Raw genomic sequence first — 24,319 nt, 5'->3', positions numbered from 1 at the left:
GAACAAGTTAGGTCTTTATTCATTGGAGTGTAGAAGGTTGAGTGGGGACTTGATAGAGGTACTTAAAATTATGAGGGGGATAGATAGAGTTGACGTGGATAGGCTTTTTCCATTGAGAGTAGGGGAGATTCAAATGAGGACATGAGAGTTGGGGGCAAAAGTTTAGGGGTAACACGAGGGGGAATTTCTTTACTCGGAGAGTGGTAGCTGTATGGAACAAGCTTCCAGTAGAAGTGGTAGAGACAAGTTCGATATTGTCATTTAAAGTAAAATTGGATAGGTATATGGACAGGAAAGGAATGCAGGGTTATGGGCTGAGTGCAGGTCGGTGGGACTAGGTGAGAGTAAGCATTCGGCACGGACTAGAAGGGCTTAGATGGCCTGTTTCCGTGCTGTAATTGTTATATGGTTATAATTATCTTGAAAACCCAGAGTTCGGGGGTTCGGCTCGGGGCTAACAACCCTGACTGGATCTTAGAAAATGGTTCTTCCACCAATGCCGACTGAGGAGGATTTCCTCAGAAACGTCATTCCACATTTTAAACTGAATGTAATTGCCCCAAACAGCACAGCAGAGGGAGCTGGATGTAAGTGATTCTGAGATCAGACTCTGACTCCAGCTATGCATCTCTAAATTGATGAGTAGCCTTTGGTTATCTCTACTTCATGGAGATACTGTTGTGTTCAGCGCCACTGTCTACATCTCCCACCGCACCCTCCCCCCTCCCCGCCCCCGAGTGCAAATGCCAAAGACACACTGGAAGAGCTACCGGGTCCTCTACAAAACCAGCTTTGGGGTGGTCTCTTCATATTTGCAGGAGACTTAAATCAAGGTAACCTTTTAAAAATTTATTTAGGGATACAGTGCAGAGTAGGCCCTTCAAGCCATGCCACCCCAGAAACCCCACAACCCCGATTAACCCTAACCTAATCACAGGACTATTTACAATGAATCACTAACGTGCCTTTGGACTGTGAGAGGAAACCGGAGCACCCAGGGGAAAGCACACACATAACATGGAGAGGTCATACAGAAACTCCTTACAGAAGGAGGTCATAGTTGAACTGGGAACTCTGGAATGGCCCAAGCTCTGAAATAGTGTCACACTAATCACTAACTATGCTACTGTGGCACCAAGCCAGACATTTTACCCAAATTCCACCAATCCCTTGTGATTGCCACAAGGGTAATAAACAGACTGGACCATGTTTATACAAACAGATGTGGTACTCATCAGAGTCATCCCACACCCTCATCCCTGGCCAGGTGTTTGTAATAGATAGATAGATAGATAGATACTTTATTCATCCCCATGGGGAAATTCAACTTTTTTCCATTGTCCCATACACTTGTTGTAGCAAACTAATTACATACAATACCTAACTCAGTAAAAAATCTGATATGCATCTAAATCACTATCTCAAAAAGCATTAATAATAGCTTTTAAAAAGTTCTTAAGTCCTGGTGGTAGAATTGTAAAGCCTAATGGCATTGGGGAGTATTGACCTCTTCATCCTGTCTGAGGAGTATTGCATCGAAGGTAACCTGTCGCTGAAACTGCTTCTCTGTCTCTGGATGGTGCAATGTAGAATATGGGTAAACCAGTCAAGAGCACCATCACTATTTGGCCTAATGAAGCAATCTCTAGGCTTCAGGATGGTTTTGAATGGACCAACTAGCAGATGTTCAAGGAGGTACTACAAACAGAGTAGGCACAGCTTCAGCTGCATCAGTAAGTGTGTAGACAATGTCGGTACCTCAGGAACAGTCATCTCAGGGCCCAACCAGAAACCCTGGCTGAATGCAGAGGTGTGCTCCTTACTAAGAGCCTGGAAAGTCTGGTAATAGAACAGCTCTCAGAGCAGCCAGGAGAAATCTTAACTTGAGCATCAAGAGGACAAAGAATGCCTCTGCAAAAAACATTAATGCTCTCCAGCATACATGGCTGGGCATCCAGGGAATTACAGACTACACAAGGAAAAGCAGCATTGACTGTTCCAGCGACGCCTCCCTCCCTGACACTCTAAGCAACTTTTATGTATGCTTCAAACCATGCAACACAATGCTGGTGGCAAAAACTATACCCCCAGCCCAGAAGAGCAGCCACTATCTTAGCAGCAGCAGACGTGGGAAGGACTCTGCAAAGAGCCAACGCCCATAAGGTGGCTGGGAGAGACAACATCCCAGGCCGGGTACTCGGAATGTGCACACAAGCAGCCTGACAGATTCGTGGGCATCTTCAACACTTCATCCATCCAGGCTGCTGCTTCAAATCAGCCACCATCATCCCTGTAGCAAAGAACTCCACACTTTTGAACTATTGCCCAGTGGCACCTGTGTCAATCATGATAAAGTGCTTGTAATGGCTGCTAATGGCACACATTAAAATCTCCATTCATTCCACACTGGACACTTACTGTTAAAATCACTCTACAACAGATGCACCTGGTCTGACACACCTAGAAAACAAGGACACTTGTTTCTGGACACCTACTCCTACTCTTCGGTCTAAATAGATCTCTGGGTGTTGGACTTCCTTAACAACAGACGTCAGATAGGATGTACAACTGCTCCTCCCTCCCTGTCATCCTCAACACGAGTGACCCCAGGGCTGTGTGCTGAGCCCACTGCTGTACGTGGCCTACAGAGAGGAGGTGGAAGAGCCTGAGGCCTGGTGCCAGGCAAAAAAGCCTCTTCCTCAATGTCAACAAAGGAGATGGTTATCAGCTTGAGGAGAACTCGCACCACTCACGCCCTTTTTCATCGGCCGCTCAGCAATGGAAACTGCATGTAGTTTCAAACTCCTGGGAGTGCACATCTCACACGGCCTCTCAGTCCCAGAGCACACTGTACACAAGTAGGAAAGCTCACCATGCCCCTGCCTTCCGAGAAGGCTGAAGAGAGCCGGACTTTGCACATCTATACCCGTGTATACGAGAGCATCCTAACAATTTGCATCACTGCATGGTACGGAAACTGCACTGTGGCAGACGGGTAGTCAAGACTGCACAACACATCACCAGCACCAGCTTACGCACCATCAAGGACAAATATGCAGAAGGGTGCCAGAAAAGGGCCAGTTACATCACAAAGGATCCAATCCACTCTGCTCATGTACTGTTTGTTTGATTCCCTTCAGGGAGCAGACTATGTAGAATCTTTGCCAGGATCACCAGACTCAAAACTAGTTACTTTCCCCAAGCAGTAAGACTGATCAACACCTAAACCTACAAGTTCAACCACTGATTTATTATTTCCCATTTGTCACCTTATGTACTTCCTGGTGTCACTTTATGTACATACAATCAATCTATGTATATAAGCTATCTTATGTATTTTTATTTATTGTGTAATTTTATTATAATTAATGTATACTTTTTGTGGTTTTTTGTGTAGATCAGATCTGTCAGAGCAATTATTTCAGTCTCCTTACACTTGTGTACAGGAAAGGACATTAAACAATCATAAATCTTAAATCTTGAATGTTCTCCCTTCCTGGAAGGATAATCACAAAGACAAGAAGATCTGCAGATGCTGGAAATCCAAAGCAATACACACAAAATGCTGGAGGAACTGAGCAGGTCAGGCAGTATCTATGGAAAAGATTAAGCGGTCGATGTTTTGGGTCAGGACTGAGAAGGAAGGGGGTTGATACCAAAATAAAAAGGTGGGAGAGGGGAAAAGGCTAGCTGGGAGGTGATGGATGAAGCCAGGTGGGTGGGAAAGGGCAAGGACTGGAGAAGAAAGAATCTGCTATGTTTTGACTGTTCCCCCACAGTTCCCTGTGGCAAAGAAGTCCAAATAAATCTCCGAATGAAGGAATTCTTCCTCATCTTGGTCTTAATTGGATAGCCCATATGCTAAGACAATTCACCCATAGTTCTGGACTCTCCCATTGGAGGAAACATCCTCAAAGCTTTTACTTTATCTGCCATTCCCCCAAGGATCTTATATGTAATATGTACATTAAAATTCACCTCTCAGCATTCAAAATTTCAGTGAGTAGGTTATGAGCCTGTTTAATCTTTCTTGATAGAACAACCCATCTAAGCTCCAATGAAATATTCTTAATATGATCGCATTATCCAATTTTGGTCTCCCATAATTTTATGTGTACCGCACACAAATACTTCAAAATACAATGGATTTTATATTTATATTTTGACTTCAACTGTAAATATAGTGAAGTTCTGACTTTTTAATTAGATCTAAAATATTTCAATTTAGACTCAGTCCTAGACTCCCCAACCATAGGAAACATCCTCTCCACATCCACTCTTTCGAGGCCTTTCAACATTTGATAAGTTTCAATAAGATCACCCTCATACTTGGGAATTCCAGTGAGTACAGGCCCAGAGCCATCAAACGCTTCTCATATGATAAACCTTTCAATCTCAGAATCATGGCAGCTCCACAGTCGCTTCAGCCACCTCTTTTAAAACTCTGGGGTGTAGACCATCCTGTCCAGGTGATTTATCTACCTTCAGACTTTTCAGTTCCCCAAGCACCTTCTCCCTAGTAATAGCAACTTCATTCACTTCTGCTGCCGACACTCTTGAACTTCTGGGATACTGCTAGTGGCTTCCACAGTTAAGACTGATGCAAAATACTTATTCAGTTCATCTGCTATTTCCTTCTTCCCCCATTACTACCTCTCCAGCATCATTTTTCAGTGGACCAATATATACTGTCACCTCTCTTTTACACTTTATATATCTGAAAAAACTTTTGGTATCTTTAATATTATTGGCTAACTTACCTTCATATTCCATCTTTTCCTTCTTTATGACTTTTTAGTTGTCTTTTGGTTTTTTTTTAAAGCTTCCCGATCCTCTAACTTCCCACTTATTTTTTGCTCTATTACATGCCCTCTCTTTGGCTTTTATGCTGTCTTTGACTTCTCTTGTCAGCCATGGTTGCATCCACCTGACTTTAGAATACTTCTTTTTGTTTGGGATATATCTGTCCTGTGCCTTCTGGATTGTTCCCATAAACTCCAACCATTGCTGAACTGCCATCATTCCTGCTAATGTTCCCTTCAAATCAGTTTTGGCTAGATCCTGTCTCATGCCTCTATAATTCCCTTTACTCCACTGTAATACTGATACAGCTGACTTTAGTTTCTTAGTTCCACCCACAATGATTCTACATTTTCCAATCCCATGTCACCTCTTTCAATTGATTTAGTTTCAATTTTTACCAACCTTGCCACCCAATCCCCTCTGCATACCTGCCTGGCATTTCCATACAATGTGTAACTCTGGAAGTTAACTTCCTGGCTATAATATTCTTTCAGCCACATTTCAGTGATGCCCACAATATCATACATGCTAATTTGTAGCTGGGTTACAAATTCATCTACACTATTCTGTATACTGTGTACATTCAGATATAACTTATTCATTCCTGTTATCATCACCATTTTCCATTTAATCCCCCTTTTATATTGCAGCTCATCCTGTTGACTGCAATTTTGCCCTATCATCAGCCCTATCACTTTGATTCCCAGATCCCAGCCAAATTAGTTTAAAATCTCTTGAACAGCTCTAGCAAACCTGCCTGCAAAGATATTGGTCCTCCTTGGGTTCAAGAGTAATCCATCCTTTTTGTACAGGTTGTACCTTCCCTAGAAGCAATCCCAATGATCCATAAATCTGAACCCCTGCCCCTGTTCTTCAGCCATGCATTCATCTGCCAAATAATGAAATTCTTACCTTCACTGGCATGGGGTACAGGCAGAAATCCAGAGCTTAGTACTGTGGAGGTTCTGTTTTTCTACTCTCTATCTAGCTCCCTAAAATCTCTCTTCAGGACCTCCTCATCTCATCTACCAATGTCATTGGTGCCAATACATACCAAGACCTCTGGCTGCGGAGCCTCACCCTTGAGAATGCCATGGACCCGATTCGAGACATCCCTGACCCTGGCACCTGAGAGGCAACTGTGTGTCTCTATTGCACCCACAGAATCTTGTTCTTTTCCTCTAACTATGGAATCTCCTATCAACATTGCAGTCCTGTTCACCTCTCTGCTCTTCTGAGCCATGGCGCCCGACTCAGTGCCAGAGACCCCGCCACTGCAGCTCTGCCTTGGTAGGTTGTACTCCTCAATAGTACCTAAAGGGGAACAGCCGCAAGCATGCTCTGCCCTGGCTGTGCATTTCTCTTCCTTTCCGGACTGTCACCCACCTACCAGTCTCTGAAACCTAGGGGTGACTACCTCCCTGTAGCTCCTATCTATCACTTCCTGAGTCTCCTATATGAGCCGAAGGTCACTGTGCTGTAACTCAGTTTCTTTACACATTCTCTGAGGAGCTGCAGTTCAGTGCCCCTGAGAGGCAGGAGGTCTCCCAGAATTCCCACATCTCGCACACCAAACAAAACACAGCCCCTGGACTCATAACTGTGTCCGAACTGATGAGGAATAAAGAAGAAGAAACTTACAAGATACTTAGCTCACCCAAGCCTGAGCTTGCTGAAGCCACTTCAACACTGGCCCTCTCACACAATGGCCGCTCTGCTTGCCCCTGCCTTAACTTTATTTGCCCTTTCTAATGAACCTGTTCACTGATCAGGCTCAGTGCAACTCCAAAAACTGCCCTGAAGTATTGCCTTTTCAAGCTTCAATCACAGAAGTATGTGAAATTGCCTCATCCTCTTGTGTTCCCATTCACTTATTGGGTGCAGTCCAACTTACTATAATCATTAAAAACACAAAATGCTGGCAGAACTCAGCAGGCCAGACAGCATCTATGGGAGGAGGTAGTGACGACGTTTCGGGCTGAAACCTGACTCCTGATGAAGGGTTTCGGCCCGAAACGTCGTCACTACCTCCTCCCAAAGATGCTGTCTGGCCTGCTGAGTTCTGCCAGCATTTTGTGTTTTTATTTATTTCCAGCATCTGCAGATTCACTCGTGTTTACTATATTCATTATTTGGCATAGAATATTTAAAAATAATTAACTTTTTCTTCCTTGTTTGCTGTATGTGAGACAGAAAAGACTGGAAATAATCAGTCGAGTAAGTAGCACTGGTCAAAGGCCTTTCACCACATCTAGTATAAATTATAAACATGTTTTGGATTGCAGAGAAGGGGGAGGGTTGGGGAGAACAATAGGAATGACTATAGAATGAGAGCAAGAAAGACCAAATGACAGGGCTGAGAGAGTATTAAAGTCTAGATAACTGGTGATGATTTGTTTAGAGGAGGTGTAAATGGACGGAGGTGAATGAGATTAGAGAATGTGGTGGTGGGGGTGGTGGGTCGGCAATGCTGGAGCTGTTAAAACACACAGCATTTATGAGAACACAGAAATAAAAGCAAATGTTGGAAATATTCGGAGTCAGGTAGCAACTGTGGAGTGAGGGAAACAGAATTTATACTACATGTTGGCATGGTTGGTTACCTAAAATTGTTGCAGTTACTGTTGAGTTCTGAGGGCTACAGATTAGATGGATGAAAAAAGACTGTTCCTCATTCTTTAGCCAGAGGCAGAGAGACCAGAGTAGGAATGGGGTAGAAAATCAAAGTGATGAGAAACTGGAAACACAGGGTCAGTAAAATGATTTATTATGATTGTTATTTACACCAGTTGATGTCAGAGAACGTGGTCTCATGACTTTTCATGACATGTTCTCGACCTTTATGTATACCTTTTATGGGTTCAATGGGAAATCCTGTTGCTTTGTGTCTGATTGCAAATTTCAAACCATGTTCAAGAACTTTATTAATAAGTACCAGTAACACATTTTTCCAGATGCTGTCTTGAAAGTCTTGCCTTGCTTCATCGTGATATAGAAATTAATCATGATATTTTCATCATTTTTATATGGGAAGTGTTTAATTGGACTACTGGGTTCATTAACAGCAAGATTACATTAATAGCTATTCAAACTGAAATTATTAATGGTGAGATGTTATACTAAATTTAACCAGCAGGTGTCAGCCTTGGCAGTCTTTGAAATGAAACCATACAACCTGTAAAAGACATGCTTCATCATAAATTCTTAGAATTTTATTAAATAATCAATGTTGACATCCTAAAATTATTTTGTTAGTACAAGAACATCTTCATCAATTAGTTCATTCTGTGAATGTCCCTAATATTGCATTTTAAAAATATCTACCACAATCTGGATCCATAATTATGGAAATAACTACCTATTTGCAAAACGATAGATTGGTTTATTTCAGTATTTCAGAACAACATTTCATTGGTTCAGTGCCTGGAATTCTGGAAAACGTTTCATAACTTTTGAGGAATTTGCATAGTATAATCTCAGACTAAAGTGAAGCTGGTTCTTCCTTCCAACAACATACCAGTAACTCAGAATCCTGATTCACCTTAACTATGAAAAAGATGCTGAGTTCGGCACAGCACAGCAAGGCCCTACCTCAGGTACCAGTCTTTGGTACTCCAATTGAATGGCCACTCTTTGCATGTGAGACTGAACACTGACTAAGGCCTGTTCTGTTCTTCCATTTAACCTCATAGGGTTCTAACATTGATTGTGTATGAGAAATCTGGGTTGCCATTTTCCCAGATAATCACCACCCCAGTATTCCCCACCCCTTCCACACATCCCAAGTATTAATCTACAGAGCACAGTTGGGTTTGAAACAAACAGTATAAAGAAAGCTGTGCAGAGGGAAACATTTAATGACAAAATATTAATAGATTTAGTGAAATGACAAATTCATTGCAAGTGTATTTCAATACAAACAAATAAACTCATCCACATTGAATTGAGAACAGTTAGAGGAATGTACGGATGTACTTATGAATTGGTGAAACTAGGAAGGGTTGCCCAAGAGAGTCACGAAAAGTGCTTAGATCATTAAAATATCATGGAAAAGTAAAAAACATGTTGGATTTATGTTCAATTATTAAGATACAGTCCAAAATAGGCCCTAGATTTAACCCTGGTTTAATCACAGGGCAACTTACAATGACCAATTAACCAACCAACCAGTACGTCTTTGGACTGTGGGAGGAAACCAGAGCACCAGGAGGAAACCCACAGAGTCACACAGAGGACATACAAAGGCAGCAGGAATTGAACCTGCATCACTGGTACTGTAAAACATTGTACCTTTGTACTAACCAGCTAACCACTACACCAGCATACTGCCCAGCTGTGTGTGTATGGAGATATATATATAGATATATAGAGAGAGAGACAGAGAGAGAGAGAGAGAGAGGATTAGATTTCAGAACTATACAAATCTCCTTGTTAGGCTACAGTACAATACTGCACACATTTCTTAGCCTGGCACCAGATAACAGCATAATGGCCTTGAGGGAAGTATAGCATACTGAGGCCAAAAGACCATGAGGAAAGATTCCACGAATTGGGAATGAGTTTTCTGGAATTTAAGAAGCTGTGCAGTGAATTCATCAAAGTTTTCCAAGATACTGTATTAAAGAGAACCAATACTATTGGTAGACAGAAACAACTTCCGTTGATTGAGGAGTTGAGGTAAAGGGAAAATCAAGGCAAGTCTTACAGAAGTTGATCCTGAAGTGCAGATAAAAGTTTAGAACTTCCTTCCGCAATTATACTAGGTTAATTTAAATCTGATAACAGGTTTAGTTTAGATATGAAGCGAAAATAGGCATGTGAAGTTAAAGTCGAACCTTGATGGCAAAGGATGAGCCTCGATGGCATTGCGCTGGTGCGTTGACCTTCAACGGCTGATTCTATTCTAGACTAAATACTGCAACTAATTCTGTTAACAAATGCAAAATACACAATTACCTTGGTCTTTTCAGTGTTTTAATTTTATTTTTGAAAACTACTTCGACCATAAGTCGAGAATAGTGAGGGGAAAATCGTTGAACATTTCCCCTTTAACCGCTGTAACCCAAGACGATGTTTGAAAAAATGGTGTTGCTCAATATGAATGTTATTCTAACCACACAATTAAAAAATCGATGCCTTGCTCCATATTAAAGTGTTAATATTGCCCGCTTTCCAAATATGGGCAACATGCCTCGAAAGTGTCGCCGAAGGTGCCTGCAGACGCACGCCTTTTAAACATGTTTTGCTTTATGCTACCATAGCGTCAAACTCTGTCATTAGCCGAATGGAAAACAAAGAGCTTCTCAAATATTTTTGCGTTGCTGATTCGATGAATCAGTGCGCAATCTCTTCAACCATCTGCCCTGGAGGCAGGGACTTCCTCTGCACTTGTATCGACTCCCGTCCAAGTGCCCCCGACTCTTCGCAGTCTGCACCTGTACTGGGACGTCTGCCGTACCTGCCTCGCACCTGAATGACATCAACAGCGGAACGCCGGGCAGGTGCATCCTGTCCTGACACGTGGCTCGAAGCCTGAGGGGACAAATGTCTGAGGAAATCTGAGTCACAAGCCAATGTTTTCTTTGCGTGGATTTTGTTCTACGTGCCAGTGACTCCAAATAAGAATCAAGCTGTCTTTAAACAAGCAAGATGTGACTTGCATGGCATCCATGGTATTGTGCGCATCTTGATCTTTGCACGCGGCAAATCCACAAGACACAACAGAATGAGTTCAGAATTTCGATTCCATGTTTTCCGGAAAGTGACCCCTTAAATTTTACAAAGTATCACGTGAAATAAACTTAAGCGTTAGGTTTTCACGAACGGGGCTTCATCAGCCTTAAAATAAAGCAAGGTCTTTCATCTATCTTTATATTAACTGTGATAAAGTTTGTAACTCTGTTTCCAACCGTTAAACATCAAGTAGTTGCAACATCTAGCGAGTGTTTGAGATGCGTTTCAAAACGGAATAACCAACAAGTACCTGAGAATGTTACATTTAACAGGGGATATTTATTCATATTCGAGTGAAGCCCAGTTATGCAGCAGGATTCGCGCTTGAGTTCTCCTCCTGCAAGAAGTGTCCTGCCTAACCTAGGCATCTTTCCTTTAGATCTGTAACTTTGTACAGATGCCAGATTGAGGGAGGGAGGGGTGAAGGTGCGGTTACCCAGCTCTCGGCGGAGTACAGTACCAGCGCTTAGTTTGTACGGGCTGCGAAGGCACTATTCTCAGCCCGACAAGTTAATGGCGCTAGAATGAAGAGTATATTCTGTGACAACATTCACAGAACGGGCAGTTCCGCTCCAAACTCAACATTTAGCCCAAGGCAGAAGGGCGGTTAATCCGCGGACCGATTTAAAGACAGACTACTTGTCCCTTTGACTCATTAAACGCTCCAAGGTTTAAATTAAATCGGGGAGATCCCTCAAGAATGTTTTAAAAGTATTTGCAGCTCTCCTTTGCATCATTTGCTCCTGATGCACATCACTTTAGTGTGCTGAGACTTATTGAAGTGCTTATCTATAATACATTGTGGTGGGAGCAGCAATTTGAAACTCATTTACTCCTAAACGGCTGTGAACCGTTGCCCTGGTGCACAACAATGGGCTTCGATCGGTCTTTCTCGGGCAGTCTGTATAGTGAGATCCTGAGGTTTTAGAGCTTTGTACAGACACCTGTTGGAAGCAAATCCTGACGCCGAAGCCCCTCCTCGTCTCTCGCTTCCCCTGTTGCCTCTATCCTATTGGACAGCAGTGGGACAAATGTGTGTTCTCTCTCCTCCTCCAGCCGGCTCCAGAACCCAATATTTACACCAGTTCGCGCACATTTTCCACAAGTGAACTCCCTGCATTAAAAGGGAGGACGTGGTAGTTTCCGTCAAGGCAGTCGTTGCTTAAACTGGACTTGGGAGTCTACAGGCAGCCCGCAATCTCAAGATGCCTAGGTCTTTTCTTATTAAGAAGCATTTCTCAACCAATAAGAAACCCAATTACGGTGAACTGGACAGTCAGACAGGTAAGGGAAGACGCTCCCCTGTATTAAGGGTGTCCATGACTGTGACGAGATGGGAAGGATAATTATCAAAGTCAGGATTTGTAAAAGAGTCACTAAGACTTAGCTTCAGGGCGTTAGTAGTATCGATACTATTTGCACGTGTTTGCGGTTTCCGATAAATTAAGCGGTATTTTTGCTGGTAATGTGTACGGGATAAATGTAGGACAGACATTAGATGAACTGATTTGAGATGGCTTTTCTATGAACGGCCCCGAAATGTTCACGGATATTTCGCTCTATCTTTCAGTGATCATCTCCCCGTTTATTTATGAGAAGTACCCTGTCCCCGCCATCCCTCAGCCTGAAATCCTCAGCTCGGCCGCCTATTACCCCACCATCGTCTGGGACACAGGGCTGATCTCGAGCTTCTGCTCGGCTGATATCGAAACCAACCTTTCCAGCAAGAAAATCGATTCGCCAACAGCGGACAACGTGAAACGACGCAAATCTCACGACCTCGCATCCTTATCGAGCGAGGAAGAGGACGGGAAGACATCGGACCCTCCCAGTCCCGACTCCTCGGCGACAGAAGCAGAGAAATTTCAGTGCAGTCAGTGCACCAAGTCCTACTCCACCTTCGCCGGACTGTCCAAGCACAAACAGCTACACTGCGAGGTCCAGGCCAGGAAATCCTTTAACTGCAAGTACTGTGAGAAGGAGTATGTGAGTTTGGGAGCCCTGAAGATGCACATCAGGAGCCACACGCTTCCTTGTGTTTGCAAAATCTGTGGCAAGGCTTTCTCCAGGCCCTGGCTGCTCCAGGGGCACATCCGCACACACACTGGTGAGTAGAGGACCCTTCTCTGTTCATAGACTTTTATTCCGTGGGTCTTCAGCCCAAGTGGAATTTTCTAAATCCTGCTCCTCCCCAAATAATAAATGTGGAAGCGACTCGCCTACTCGATATTAGACCACGTTACAGTTGAAATATGTGCCTGGTAACCGTCCCATTCCGGGATATTTACCGCCGTTATAAAGAAATGTACGGTTATGCGCATTGGAGTCGAAAAATCTGCCCACAGTTCCCAATTTTAACATGTAGTTGAGAGAATATTTACCATTCCTACTTTACTTTTGTACTACATAGTCGTTCTAAAACGTGAAGGTAACTCGCTCTTCCTGAATGTTTATGTGCATAACATTTATCACATTCTGATATACAAGTTATTCTCTATTGAATCGGTACAAAAGGGACACATGGTGCAATAAAGCCACCTTTCAGCCAAAACATTGCTGGTGGCTTTCCAGACTGCGTTTTTGTTCCCTACATTGTCTCCACCAGCTAAAAGAGGATGTTCTTAGTGGGAAACAAAAAGACCCTGTTGTGATTCTTCGTTTCACCACTATTGCATTTAATTCTTTCTGAGTGGTGGTGTTGTCCTGCGAAGGGCCATGTATGTGAATGACTGACAGACATGGGGCAGGTGCATTGATGTAGCAGTGCAATTTGTACAGTGCACCTGTTACAGTGCACTGCAGGCACAGCTATAGGCTCCAGCTGTCACCTTTTGGGCCATCAGTTTTAAATACAACAATTATCACTTTTCACAATGCAGCCTCTCCAGATCTATTTACCAGCCTTTGGCATGGGTTAGTTCTGACTTTGTTGTTGATTTCACACCTTCTTAAGTACGCAAATACTCTCAAAGGAATTAATTAAATACATTTTTTTTTAATTTTTGATTGTAAATTGTTTCTTAATCACAGTTGCTTTGGAAATTGTTTTCTTAAAATTTAGCTCCAACATTTTCACCTTCAACCGTGGTTGAAGACCTCAGACTTCCGCTGTGCAGCAAACCTAATATTGTTTCATTTGATAGCTGGTTCACCAAAATGCTGTTAAACTTTCTTTGCAAAACCATCTAGTATTTCACACAATCTAGCACATACTGAGAACAGGGCACTTTAAATCCCTGTTCTGTGTTTTTTTAAGTGTGAATATATTCCATTATTTACTTGTTTCCTTTAATTGTGTGGCTACACGGATCAGATAGGATTTAACAGCATTTCAAAGCTTAATTAATTTGTTTTAACTTGTTTCAACTTTCAGCCTTTTCTATTTGAATAAAAACTTGATTATAATCAATAAATAGAGCCAAGATGTAATTAAAGTAAATGAGTCTTTAAAGTATGTTGTTATAAAAATAGGAGACACTTGAAAACACTAATTTCCTATGAAAATTCACCCAGCTTTTTTTCCTCTGCTCTTTCAGGAGAGAAGCCTTTTTCCTGCCCTCATTGCAACAGAGCATTTGCAGATCGATCCAACCTCAGAGCCCATCTTCAGACTCATTCTGATGTGAAAAAGTACCAGTGCAAAAACTGCTCCAAGACTTTCTCCAGAATGTCTCTTCTTCACAAGCACGAAGAAACAGGTTGCTGTGCAGCTCGCTGAGACAGACGGTCATTCAACTTCTGTGTGCATTTCAGCCCGTTGCAGACTGAATCTTTTTATGTCGGACTAATGCTGGTTTTTATTTATTTTGTGATTAGAACATGAATATTAACATTCCACTTTTGTAAATCGCAGCTATCGCCTTTTTTGGAGGGAGGACAGAACAGACTGGCTAAGGTGTCTCAATCATTTCAGTATTTGATTCAGTATAAACCACCAAACAGGGAGATTTTTTTATGGTGTAACTATGCAATAAAATGGTAAATGAGGGCTGCTGACATAAAATGTTCTCAGTGGAACAATGAAGCCCTGCAATGTGTAAAGATTTGTGCAATGGGTTTAACAGACATGGCTTGCTATTTGAAACAAAATTCCTGTTTACGGGCAAGCTGTGTGCTGAAGCACCTGTTAATATGAACCTTAACAACTGCTTTTCAGTGGAAGTGTAACTAATGGCAAGCAGTTGTCACATGCTACAATGCAGGGCTTAGATAAATGCCTGACTATTGACAGGTGTGTGCCAAAAGACTTTTTATGGCTATTGACAGGTGCCTGGTGAATGCATCTTTTTCTATACAGTGTACACAATCGTCACAATATATATTTGTTTACATTACAAGGGTACACTGGTAATGCTCTTTGTATACTGTAATTTTTTACGTGACAGTTTTGTATTGCTAAGACTTTAACATGTACATTATATAAAGAATATGTAATAAAAAATTTTACATTCAACGGACTGTGAAGTAATTCCTTGCCTGTAAAAAAAATGTGTATCAACTATGTTAACTTTTTTGATAATACCACAGCCAAGCTAGAATCAAATTAATTTCTTCTAATTTAATTTTTAGCAACTAATATTATCATTATATTATAGTGCTGTGCTGTTGAGCTTACTGCACTGATGATTAGAAAATCCAATATAGCTCCTAAGAAGATTGCAGTGACTAATTTCAATAGTTCCCATTGGAAAAGATTGAAGGGAATTTTTAAAAAAAATCACATTCTATTCGTCCCTATCTTCACTCTCCTTCTCCAGCCCCAGAAGTAGCTCTATCTTTTGTATCTTCTCTTTCCTCAGCCACAGAATAGTTGCATTGTACCCTCAGGAATTCTGACATCTAATCCAATCACCATTAGGCTCCCTTTAAGAAATAAGTTTCAGCCATTGCACCAATTCTCTTTCTCATCAGCTGTTTCTCTGACACCTCGAGGTAGTTTGAGTCAGTCATCATAGTAATGTTGCCTACCAAATGATGAAAGGACTAGATAAGGAGGATGTTTCCTCTAGTGGAGATATCCAGAACTAGAGGGCACTGTCTCAAAATTGAGGGGTGACCTTTTAGAAGTAAGGAGGAATTTTCTTAGCCAAAGAATTGTGACTCTGTGGAACGCTTTGCCACAGAGTGGTGGAGGCTACCTCCGTTAGCATATTCAAAGCGGAATTTGATAGATTCCTGATTGGTCGATATGGTGAGAGGGCAGGTGTATGGGGTTGAATGGGATCTGGGATCAGCCATGATGGATAGGTGGAGTGGACTGGAGGGGCTCCTATATCTTATGGTCTAATGTAATTACACCCAAAAATACTACTATCTCTCTTATCAAACCATTTTACTAAACTAAATACTCATGTCAGTGCCTGTTTCTGTAGGCCCTTCAAAGCTAATTAAAGCACCAAAATGTCACCTGTAGTACTGGAGACAGACACCATTTAATAATGGAGTTGGTGTGCACACAAAAACATTCCCCTTGAAGTATGCAGAACGGTAGCCATTTTGGGCTGCTTGCTGATTTAATGTCAAAACTGCAGCTCCTCCCTCTAACGAATGTCTGCTTTTAGCTAAATCCTCAAAACTGTTTAAAATGATCGTCTACTACTTGCAATTAACTGCCGATAAATTTCTGACTCCTGCTAGTGTTTTGTGCTCTTAATTGTTTCCAATGTCCATTGGGCCTAATGTGAATGAAGGCTTAAATAAATCAGCTGAGATCACCTTCTGCACACTACACCATCTCACTATCTGGCAGAAGAGTTCTTGCCATTTGCTTTACAGTGAATAATATATGAGATGGAGGTGCAAAAAGAGGAGGGGAAAGAGGTAGCAACCCAAACAGTCACTTGGGCTGCTCATGAAGATACCTACTGACTGACAATCCCCCAATCACCAACAGATTTATGGCTTTCCTTCCGCCTGTCATATTGCAAGAATGATGGTCACTCCATCTTAACCTTTCTAAAACCAACAATTCCTTTGACCATTGCTAGAGCCTAGTTTCTCCTCTGCTTTGATATTTCTGATATGGAATAGTGCTGGAATATGATTTTAAGCAGCCTCAAGCCTGGAGAACCTGGGGCTTTATCTGATCTCAGCTTTGGCTGTAATAGCTTGTGCAAACTTGACTGCCAGGTGCTGGGCAGGGCACTGCTACCTAAACTGTTGAGTTCCTCCAGCACTTTGTGTGTCATTATAGAAAGATAAATGCTGTTTCCTGACAGGACTGCAAATCAAAGCTCCATGGAGCTACTGCCGTTGGCTCAGAAGTCCTAAACTTTTGGAGGACAGATCTATGGGTTGTTGCGATACTATACACCAGTTGGCATATTGAAAAGTGCTGGAATCCAAACCTGTATGACAGCAAGTGCTTGGGTGATGTAGATCCATGTTTTCAAGACAGGGCTCTGAGCTTGCACTCTGGCACTCAAACTGCTGCTACAGCAGACTGCCCGTTCATTGTCCTTTCTACCCACCATGCCTGAAAACCGCCAGCCTGATGCCTCAGTGAGTGCAGAAGTTGTCTCATTCTACCTAGTGACAGCAGCTATGATCACGGAACTATGCAACACCTTGTCTTTGTCATCGCTGCCTATTTTGTGCCCCAGCTACCTGCTCTGGCTGCACTAGGGTTCCTGAAAGGACAGAGGCTAGGAGGAGATGGGTTCTGATGACTGTAAGTCAGAAAACATTGTGAACTTAGCCTCTCTGTGTGGAGTTTCCATGTTCTTACTGTAACTCTGTGAGTGACCCCCAGGTGATCGGAGTATTCTGGTTTCCTCCTACATCCCAAAGTCATGCTGATTGGTACCTTAATTGGCATTGTAAATTGTTCCTTAGTGTGGTAGGAGAATTAGGGTGAAGTTGATGGGGTTGTAGGAGGGAGGAGTGAATAGGCTACATGGGAATAAGTGAGGGAATTGGTTTGATGGAACTGTTCTGTGACCCCTATCACTGTTGTAAGAAAATATAAGCTGTATCTTTTGTATACCGTACTTACTTATAAATTCCAAAGGATCTCATTGCAAATTATGCACTGTTGCAATGACAAAATGCATTGAAACACTGCAGTCAATTTCCATACTATATTATTTGAAAAACACCTACAAGATTATAAAATTCACTTCATTGATTAATGTTGCCCATAAAGTTAAAATATTTCCCCGCTCTTGTTTGACAAATATTATGTTCAATTGAGAGGACAGAGAATGCTTGTGTTATCAGTTCATTTCAAAGCTATACTTTGTGGTTTATAAACAGCTCCACCACTTTCCTAGTTGGCAATCTCCTCACGAAGAGGTGGCTGCATTGAATTGGCCGGAGTGATTTTGTGTCTCTTCATATCCTGCATTGACCAAAAGGCTGGGCAGGTTCACCTGATTTCCCAGTGAGCTGTTTTGTATTAAACCAACTAAACCCAGTAAAATAAATGGGTTATTGGATACCTGGCAGATTCCTTTCTATGATTGTGGCAGTTACTACACTTCATTGCTTGCTAAATGCAAAAAGATCCACATTTTAACATAGTCACATTCATTCTTCAATGTACATGGCAATTAATTCCATGGCTTCAACTTTTCAAAACTTGTGCTCCAAGTGTACAATAATATCATTTAATAGAATAGAAACATCTTAACTGAACAAAAAGGACATATTCTGAACTCAACTCTCTGACAAATGCATCTTAGTTGAAAGGTATGTTTCTCCATTCTTTATTCACAACCTGGACCTCCAATACCATGCTAGTCTTCTCCATATTTGCTCTATTATCGGTAAATCTCCCTTGTCTTGGTGATCAGATCAGTATTCAAGGCTTGGTCTGATGACATAACACAATTTGCTGATTATCTTCTCTATAACTGTTTTTATCCAATCTCTCTTACTGCTGCTCTGCAATACTTGGAAGGATTACAAAAGGCATCTGCTGAGACTTGAGTCCTGCTTTGTCCTTAGTTGTTTTGCCGCATATGAGTATATGTCATCTATTCCTGTTTCTTACATTTTCATGTATTCATTTATTAACTCTGGATGTGTCAGGCCTGCACAGGCAGGCACGTCCCAGTTTTCACCCAGCTAAAACGGATCACCTACTATTTGTTACCAACTCATCACCTGCAGCCTATTTAAACCCAGCTCTCATCCACAGCCATTGTTCACCCATCAAATGAGCCAGCCTCCATCAGTTGCTCCTAGTCTTCATTTACCTTGTTATCTGTTCTTTCTTGTTTTGTGGCCTCTCGTCACTTTTTGTTTTGCAGTTTATTATTAAAGTTACTGTTCTGTATTACAGACCGGTTAGTCTGACATTGGTGGTGCGGAAAATGCTAGAGTCGGTTATCAAAGATGTGATAACAGCACATTTGGAAAGAGGTGAAATCATTGGACAAAGTCAGCATGGATTTGTGAAAGGAAAATCATGTCTGACGAATCTTATAGAATTTTTTGAAGATGTAACTAGTAGAGTGGATAGGGGAGAGCCAGTGGATGTGGTATATTTAGATTTTCAAAAGGCTTTTGATAAGGTCCCACACAGGAGATTAGTGTGCAAACTTAAAGCACATGGTATTGGGGGTATGGTATTGATGTGGATAGAGAATTGGCTGGCAGACAGGAAGCAAAGAGTGGGAGTAAACGAGACCTTTTCAGAATGGCAGGCAGTGACTAGTGGGGTACTGCAAGGCTCAGTGCTGGGACCTCAGTTGTTTACAATATATATTAATGATTTAGACGAGGGAATTAAATGCAGTATCTCCCAAGTTTGCGGATGACACGAAGTTGGGCGGCGGTGTTAGCTGTGTGGAGGATGCTAAGAGGATGCAAGGCGACTTGGATAGGTTAGGTGAGTGAGCAAATTCATGGCAGATGCAACTTAATGTGGATAAATATGAGGTTATCCACTTTGGTTGTAAGAACAGGAAAACAGATTATTATCTGAACGGTGGCCGATTAGGAAAAGGGGAGATGCAATGAGACCTGGGTGTCATTGTACACCAGTTATTGAAGGTGGGCATGCAGGTACAGCAGGCGGTGAAAAAGGCAAATGGTATGTTGGCAGTCATAGCAAAAGGATTTGAGTACAGGAGCAGGGAGGTTCTACTGCAGTTGTACAAGGCCCTGGTGAGACCGCACCTAGAATATTGTGTGCAGTTTTGGTCCCCTAATCTGAGGAAAGACATTCTTGCCATAGAGGGAGTACAGAGAAGGTTCACCAGATTGATTCCTGGAATGGCAGGACTTTCATATGAAGAAAGACTGGATCAACTAGGCTTATACTCACTAGAATTTAGAAGATTGAGGGGGGATCTTATTGAAACGTATAAAATTCTAAAGGGATTGGACAGGCTAGATGCAGGAAGATTGTTTCTGATGTTGGGGAAGTCCAGAACGAGGGGTCACAGTTTAAGGATAAAGGGTAAGCCTTTTAGGACCGAGATGAGGAAAAACTTCTTCACACAGAGAGTGGTGAATCTGTGGAATTCTCTGCCACAGGAAACAGTTGAGGCCGGTTCATTGGCTATATTTAAGAGGAAGTTAGATATGGCCCTTGTGGCTAAAGGGATCGGGGGTATGGAGAGAAAGCAGGTACAGGGTTCTGAGTTGGATGATCAGCCACGATCATAGTGAATGGCGGTGCAGGCTCGAAGGGCCGAATGGCCTACTCCTGCACCTATTTTCTATGTTTCTATGTTCATCGCTGAATCATCTCCACTGCTCTACTTTTGGGTTAAGCCTCCTCGACATTTCCTGCAAGGATGGGTAAACCAATGATTGACCCAGCAGAATTTGCTCACCTAAACAAAGTGCTCGCCAACACAAATGCAAGATGCTGAAGCAGCAGGAAGCCATTGACCATCTACTCGTCACTCTCAACCAACTCTCTATCTCAGCCAACCTCGTCCCTTGTAGCCCCAGGTTCCAGTGCCCAAACACATTGATGGGTCCCCAACCCGATGCTCAACTTCCTGTCCCAGTGTGTCTTGCACGTCAGGCTCCAGCCAGCTCTGTATTCAATGGACTGAGCCAAGATCGCCTTCATCAACTTCCTCCTGACTGGGTGACCTTTGATCTCAGCCACCAATAACTGGTATGATAAAACCACCATTTGGAATAAATATGAGGAATTCACCGTTGAGGTGTGTCGGGTTTTCGGCCATCCAGGTATTGGAAGAGAAGCAGTGAATCAGATACTTCACCTGCATCAAGGTTCACACTTGGTGCCGGAGTACCCCACGGAATTGAAGACCCTTGCAGCTGGAATGCAGAAGCACTGATGGCCCATTTCCATCAAGGCCTCTCAAAGCGGAATGCAGCTGGGAAGCCTTATCACTCTGGCCATCCGCATGGACAAACATCTTCTGGAATGAACCTCCAGATCACCAGCCATTACCCCAGTTCCATTCCCAGAACTATTTCAAGTTGCAGGACTCTCATCACCAACATCTCCAGAGCCAATCCAAATAGAGAGAGCATCAGTGGAGGTACAACTTGTGTGCTTATTGTGAAGTAGCCGATCACCTACGCATCAAATACCCACTGCGTCCAGGAAACATCACCATCTTGTAGAGACGAGAAGTCTTCTACCTGGTAAACTCCCCCCGGCTCCTCATTCCAGCACCATACCCCAACTCACACTCTCTGTCCTCCTCCACACCCTGACAGTTTTACACAAACAGGAGGCTCTGGTGGATCTGGCCAGCATGTAACTTTCTAGATTGGATGCTGTGTGTGCATCTTGGATTCCATACTGAGCCTATCTCTCACCCCCCTGCACCCCTTCTGCATCATGGGTGTCTCTTGGGGTTGGGGATGGTCAGACTGTGCACACAGCCTGTGCACATGGACATCGGAGAGAACTGTGAGTCTATCTAGTTTCTCCTTATCACCTTACCCAAAGCTCCTCTCATCTTGGGTTGCCTCTGGCTCTCCACTAACAATCCATACCAGTTCACTACTGTTAGGGAGCCACCTGCTGGACCAGCTACCTTCATCCTCAGTTGGCTTCACCCTGTAAATCCGTGGAGACGAAGGAAACCCTCGACCTGACCAAACTCCCTCAGGACTACCACAACATAGCCATTGCCCTAAATAAAAGGGATGCCAACACCCTGCCACCTCACAGATCAACCTCCTCCTGGGCACCATCCCTCTCCAAGGTCGGTTGTTCTCCCTCTCTGAGGTTCAGAGACCTGAACCATGAATGATTACATCACTGAATCACTGCAACATGGCTTCATTCAAATATCCCAGTCCTCAGCTGGTGCAGGATTCTTCTTTGTCAAAATGAAAGATGGGGGTTTCTATCCCTTCATCAACTACAACGGACTCAACAAAATCACCATTAAGACTGCAGCTCCCTTCCCTGGATGGCTAGCGCACTTGATTCACTTTGCAGGGCCCAGATCATCATCAGATTGGATCTGTCGAGTGCAAACAACCTGATATGTATTTGCCAAGGGGATGAGTGGAAGATGGCGTTCATGACACCTGTTGGTCACTACAAATACTTTCAGACTTCCCAACATTTTCCGTTAATGAGATCCTACAAGACACAGAAAGGTGGTTGTCTACCTTGACAGCATTCTCATCTTCTCCAAGGACCCGCAATACTATATCTGTCACATTTGTTCAGTCTTTCAGCATCACCTTGAAAAAAAATTAATTGCAAGTTAGTGAAATGCCAGTTCCACACCCCAGTCATTTGCTTACCGAGTTAAGACATTTCACCGCAAGGCATTTCACCATGGACGCAGATAAAGTGAACGTCATCGTTGAATAGCCATGTCTCTGCATCCTCAAACATCTACTGTGCTTCTTGGGCTTTTCCAACTTCTAATGCCATTTCATCAGGAGCAACAGCCAAATTGGAGCTACTCTCACTTCCCTCACCAAATCACATACCTCACAGATAACGTAGTCAGTTGCCATGGACCATACTTTCGAGAAGCTCAAGAAACACCTCTCCACTGCTCCCATTCTTCACCATCCAAAACCCTCTGGACGTTTAGTGGTTGAAGTGTACACATCTGACATGGGTGCTGGTCCATCCTCTCCCAGCAAGGACTGGGCGGGAAGGCACACCATTTTGCCTTCTTGCACAGGTTCAACTTCACACAGTGCAATTTTGGAGTAGGAGACAGAGAGCTACTTGCCATTAAATGGGCCTTGGGGGGGATGGAGGCATTAGCTGATGAGAAACACTGAGCATTTCCTGATCTGGCCTGATGACCAGAACCTCATATCCAAACAACAGACCCACCAACTCAACCCATGTCAGACTCACCGGGCCATCTTCTTCAAGTAATTTAACTTCACCATTTCCTACCAACCCAGCTCCGAGAACACTAAGGTGGATGCCTTGTCACGACGGTTCGCCACTCAGCCGATCATTGATTCCTTGCAGATCCTCGCAACGATCGTATTGGATATTGAGAAGCAGATCTGCCAGGCACTCCAGTGGGCCCACTCCTCACTACTCTTCGACCATCCAGGAGCATGATGGACTCATGCTCTCATCCACTGTCCTTGTTCACCATCGAACCAGCCAGCCTCAACTAGTTGCTCCTAGCCTTCAGTTACCTTGTGGCCTGGGGTGGTTAGTATCTGTTTTCTTTTGTATTGTGGCCCCTTGTGGCTTGTTATTTTTCAGTCTATTATTATATTACCATACATCACTGAATTGTCTCTGTTGGTCTGCTTTTGGGTCAAGCCCCTCTACATTTCCTGGCAGGATGTACATTGACTCTTTGATACTAAATTTTAATAAATTATCTATATCAGTGCCACAATGATATGAAAGCATTCATTGATAATTTCAACCTTAAAATTCACAAATTCTGTTCCTCAATGAGTGGTGGAGGAGGATCTTCTAAGGCAGAGGAGAACAGATTCCTAATACACAAGGGAGTGAAAGGTCACTGCAGGTTGAAAGGAATGCAGAGTTAAGGTTATAAGCAGAACAGCCATGATCTCATTCAAAGGCAGAATATGCTCAAAGGGCCAAATGGCCTATTCCAGCTTCCAATTTGTATGTTCATATATTCCAAATACTTTTCTTCACCAGCACAATTGCAATTGAATAGTTTGCGAGTGCAGTATTTTATGCAATTATGCAATAAGATATTCTTGCATTTTTAGCTGCACTGGATATTTAATTTACTGTTGCTCATGTTTCCCCTGGGTAATTGAAATGCTTTTTTTAAATAAATAATTTTTGAAAATGTCTTTGCACAATATCATGTTTGTCAAATATAATAATCCATGTATTTTCAAATGTCAATTTATTTTTCTTATTACGTCGGAAGTTTTGTCTATAATCATCATAATGTTAACTGGTCTGCAGTCCCACATTTAACGCTTGCTCCAATTTCTTGAATTTGAGTTATCATCTGGATTACTCTAGTGTCTTGGAAGGATTTGGCAGAAAGACCATTATATATGGTTTTCTTGCCAATGGACATTGAGGGGCTGGGCTTAGTATAATAGCCTCGCACATTTATCTCTGACAAACTGACTGGGACTGAAAATTGGTGACAACTTAACATTTTGTAAGTGTTAAAAAGCAAAATAAATGATATAATTGATCATGTGAATGAAGCTAATGTAATGCCCCATTGATTAAATATATATTATATGAAGAAAGGGTATTGTTGTAAAAAGTTACTTTCTTTGGAAGATTATGGGAAAAGCCTCTATCTCTACTTCCTTCACAAACCTTAGGTGCATCCTTTCCTGCTTTCCTACTTGGTTGCTTTTGTGGATCGCCAGTCTCTTAAATAATTTCTCTTCTCTG

At 42.6% G+C, this 24,319-nt stretch overlaps 1 protein-coding gene and 1 long non-coding RNA gene across 2 annotated transcripts in view; one reads left to right on the top strand and one right to left on the bottom strand.

Moving 5' to 3' along the window:
• Positions 1–22,165, bottom strand: part of LOC140736011 (uncharacterized) — a 35,369-nt gene extending 13,204 nt beyond the window's left edge. The window contains exon 1 of the long non-coding RNA XR_012100861.1: positions 22,099–22,165. This is a non-coding gene — a long non-coding RNA (uncharacterized lncRNA). The remainder of the gene's footprint in view (positions 1–22,098) is intronic.
• Positions 11,611–14,989, top strand: LOC140736009 (protein snail homolog Sna-like). The gene is made up of 3 exons (XM_073061685.1): positions 11,611–11,820; positions 12,107–12,643; positions 14,073–14,989. Exons 1-3 carry the CDS (start codon positions 11,742–11,744, stop codon positions 14,252–14,254), a joined length of 798 nt encoding a protein of 265 aa, XP_072917786.1. The 5' UTR covers positions 11,611–11,741; the 3' UTR covers positions 14,255–14,989.
• Positions 22,166–24,319: the final 2,154 nt, after the last annotated feature.

Source organism: Hemitrygon akajei, chromosome 11, assembly GCF_048418815.1.
Source record: "Hemitrygon akajei chromosome 11, sHemAka1.3, whole genome shotgun sequence".
Lineage (NCBI taxonomy): Eukaryota > Metazoa > Chordata > Chondrichthyes > Myliobatiformes > Dasyatidae > Hemitrygon > Hemitrygon akajei.
Note: the sequence above shows the minus strand (reverse complement) of the source record. Positions and strands in the feature narration are given on the sequence as shown.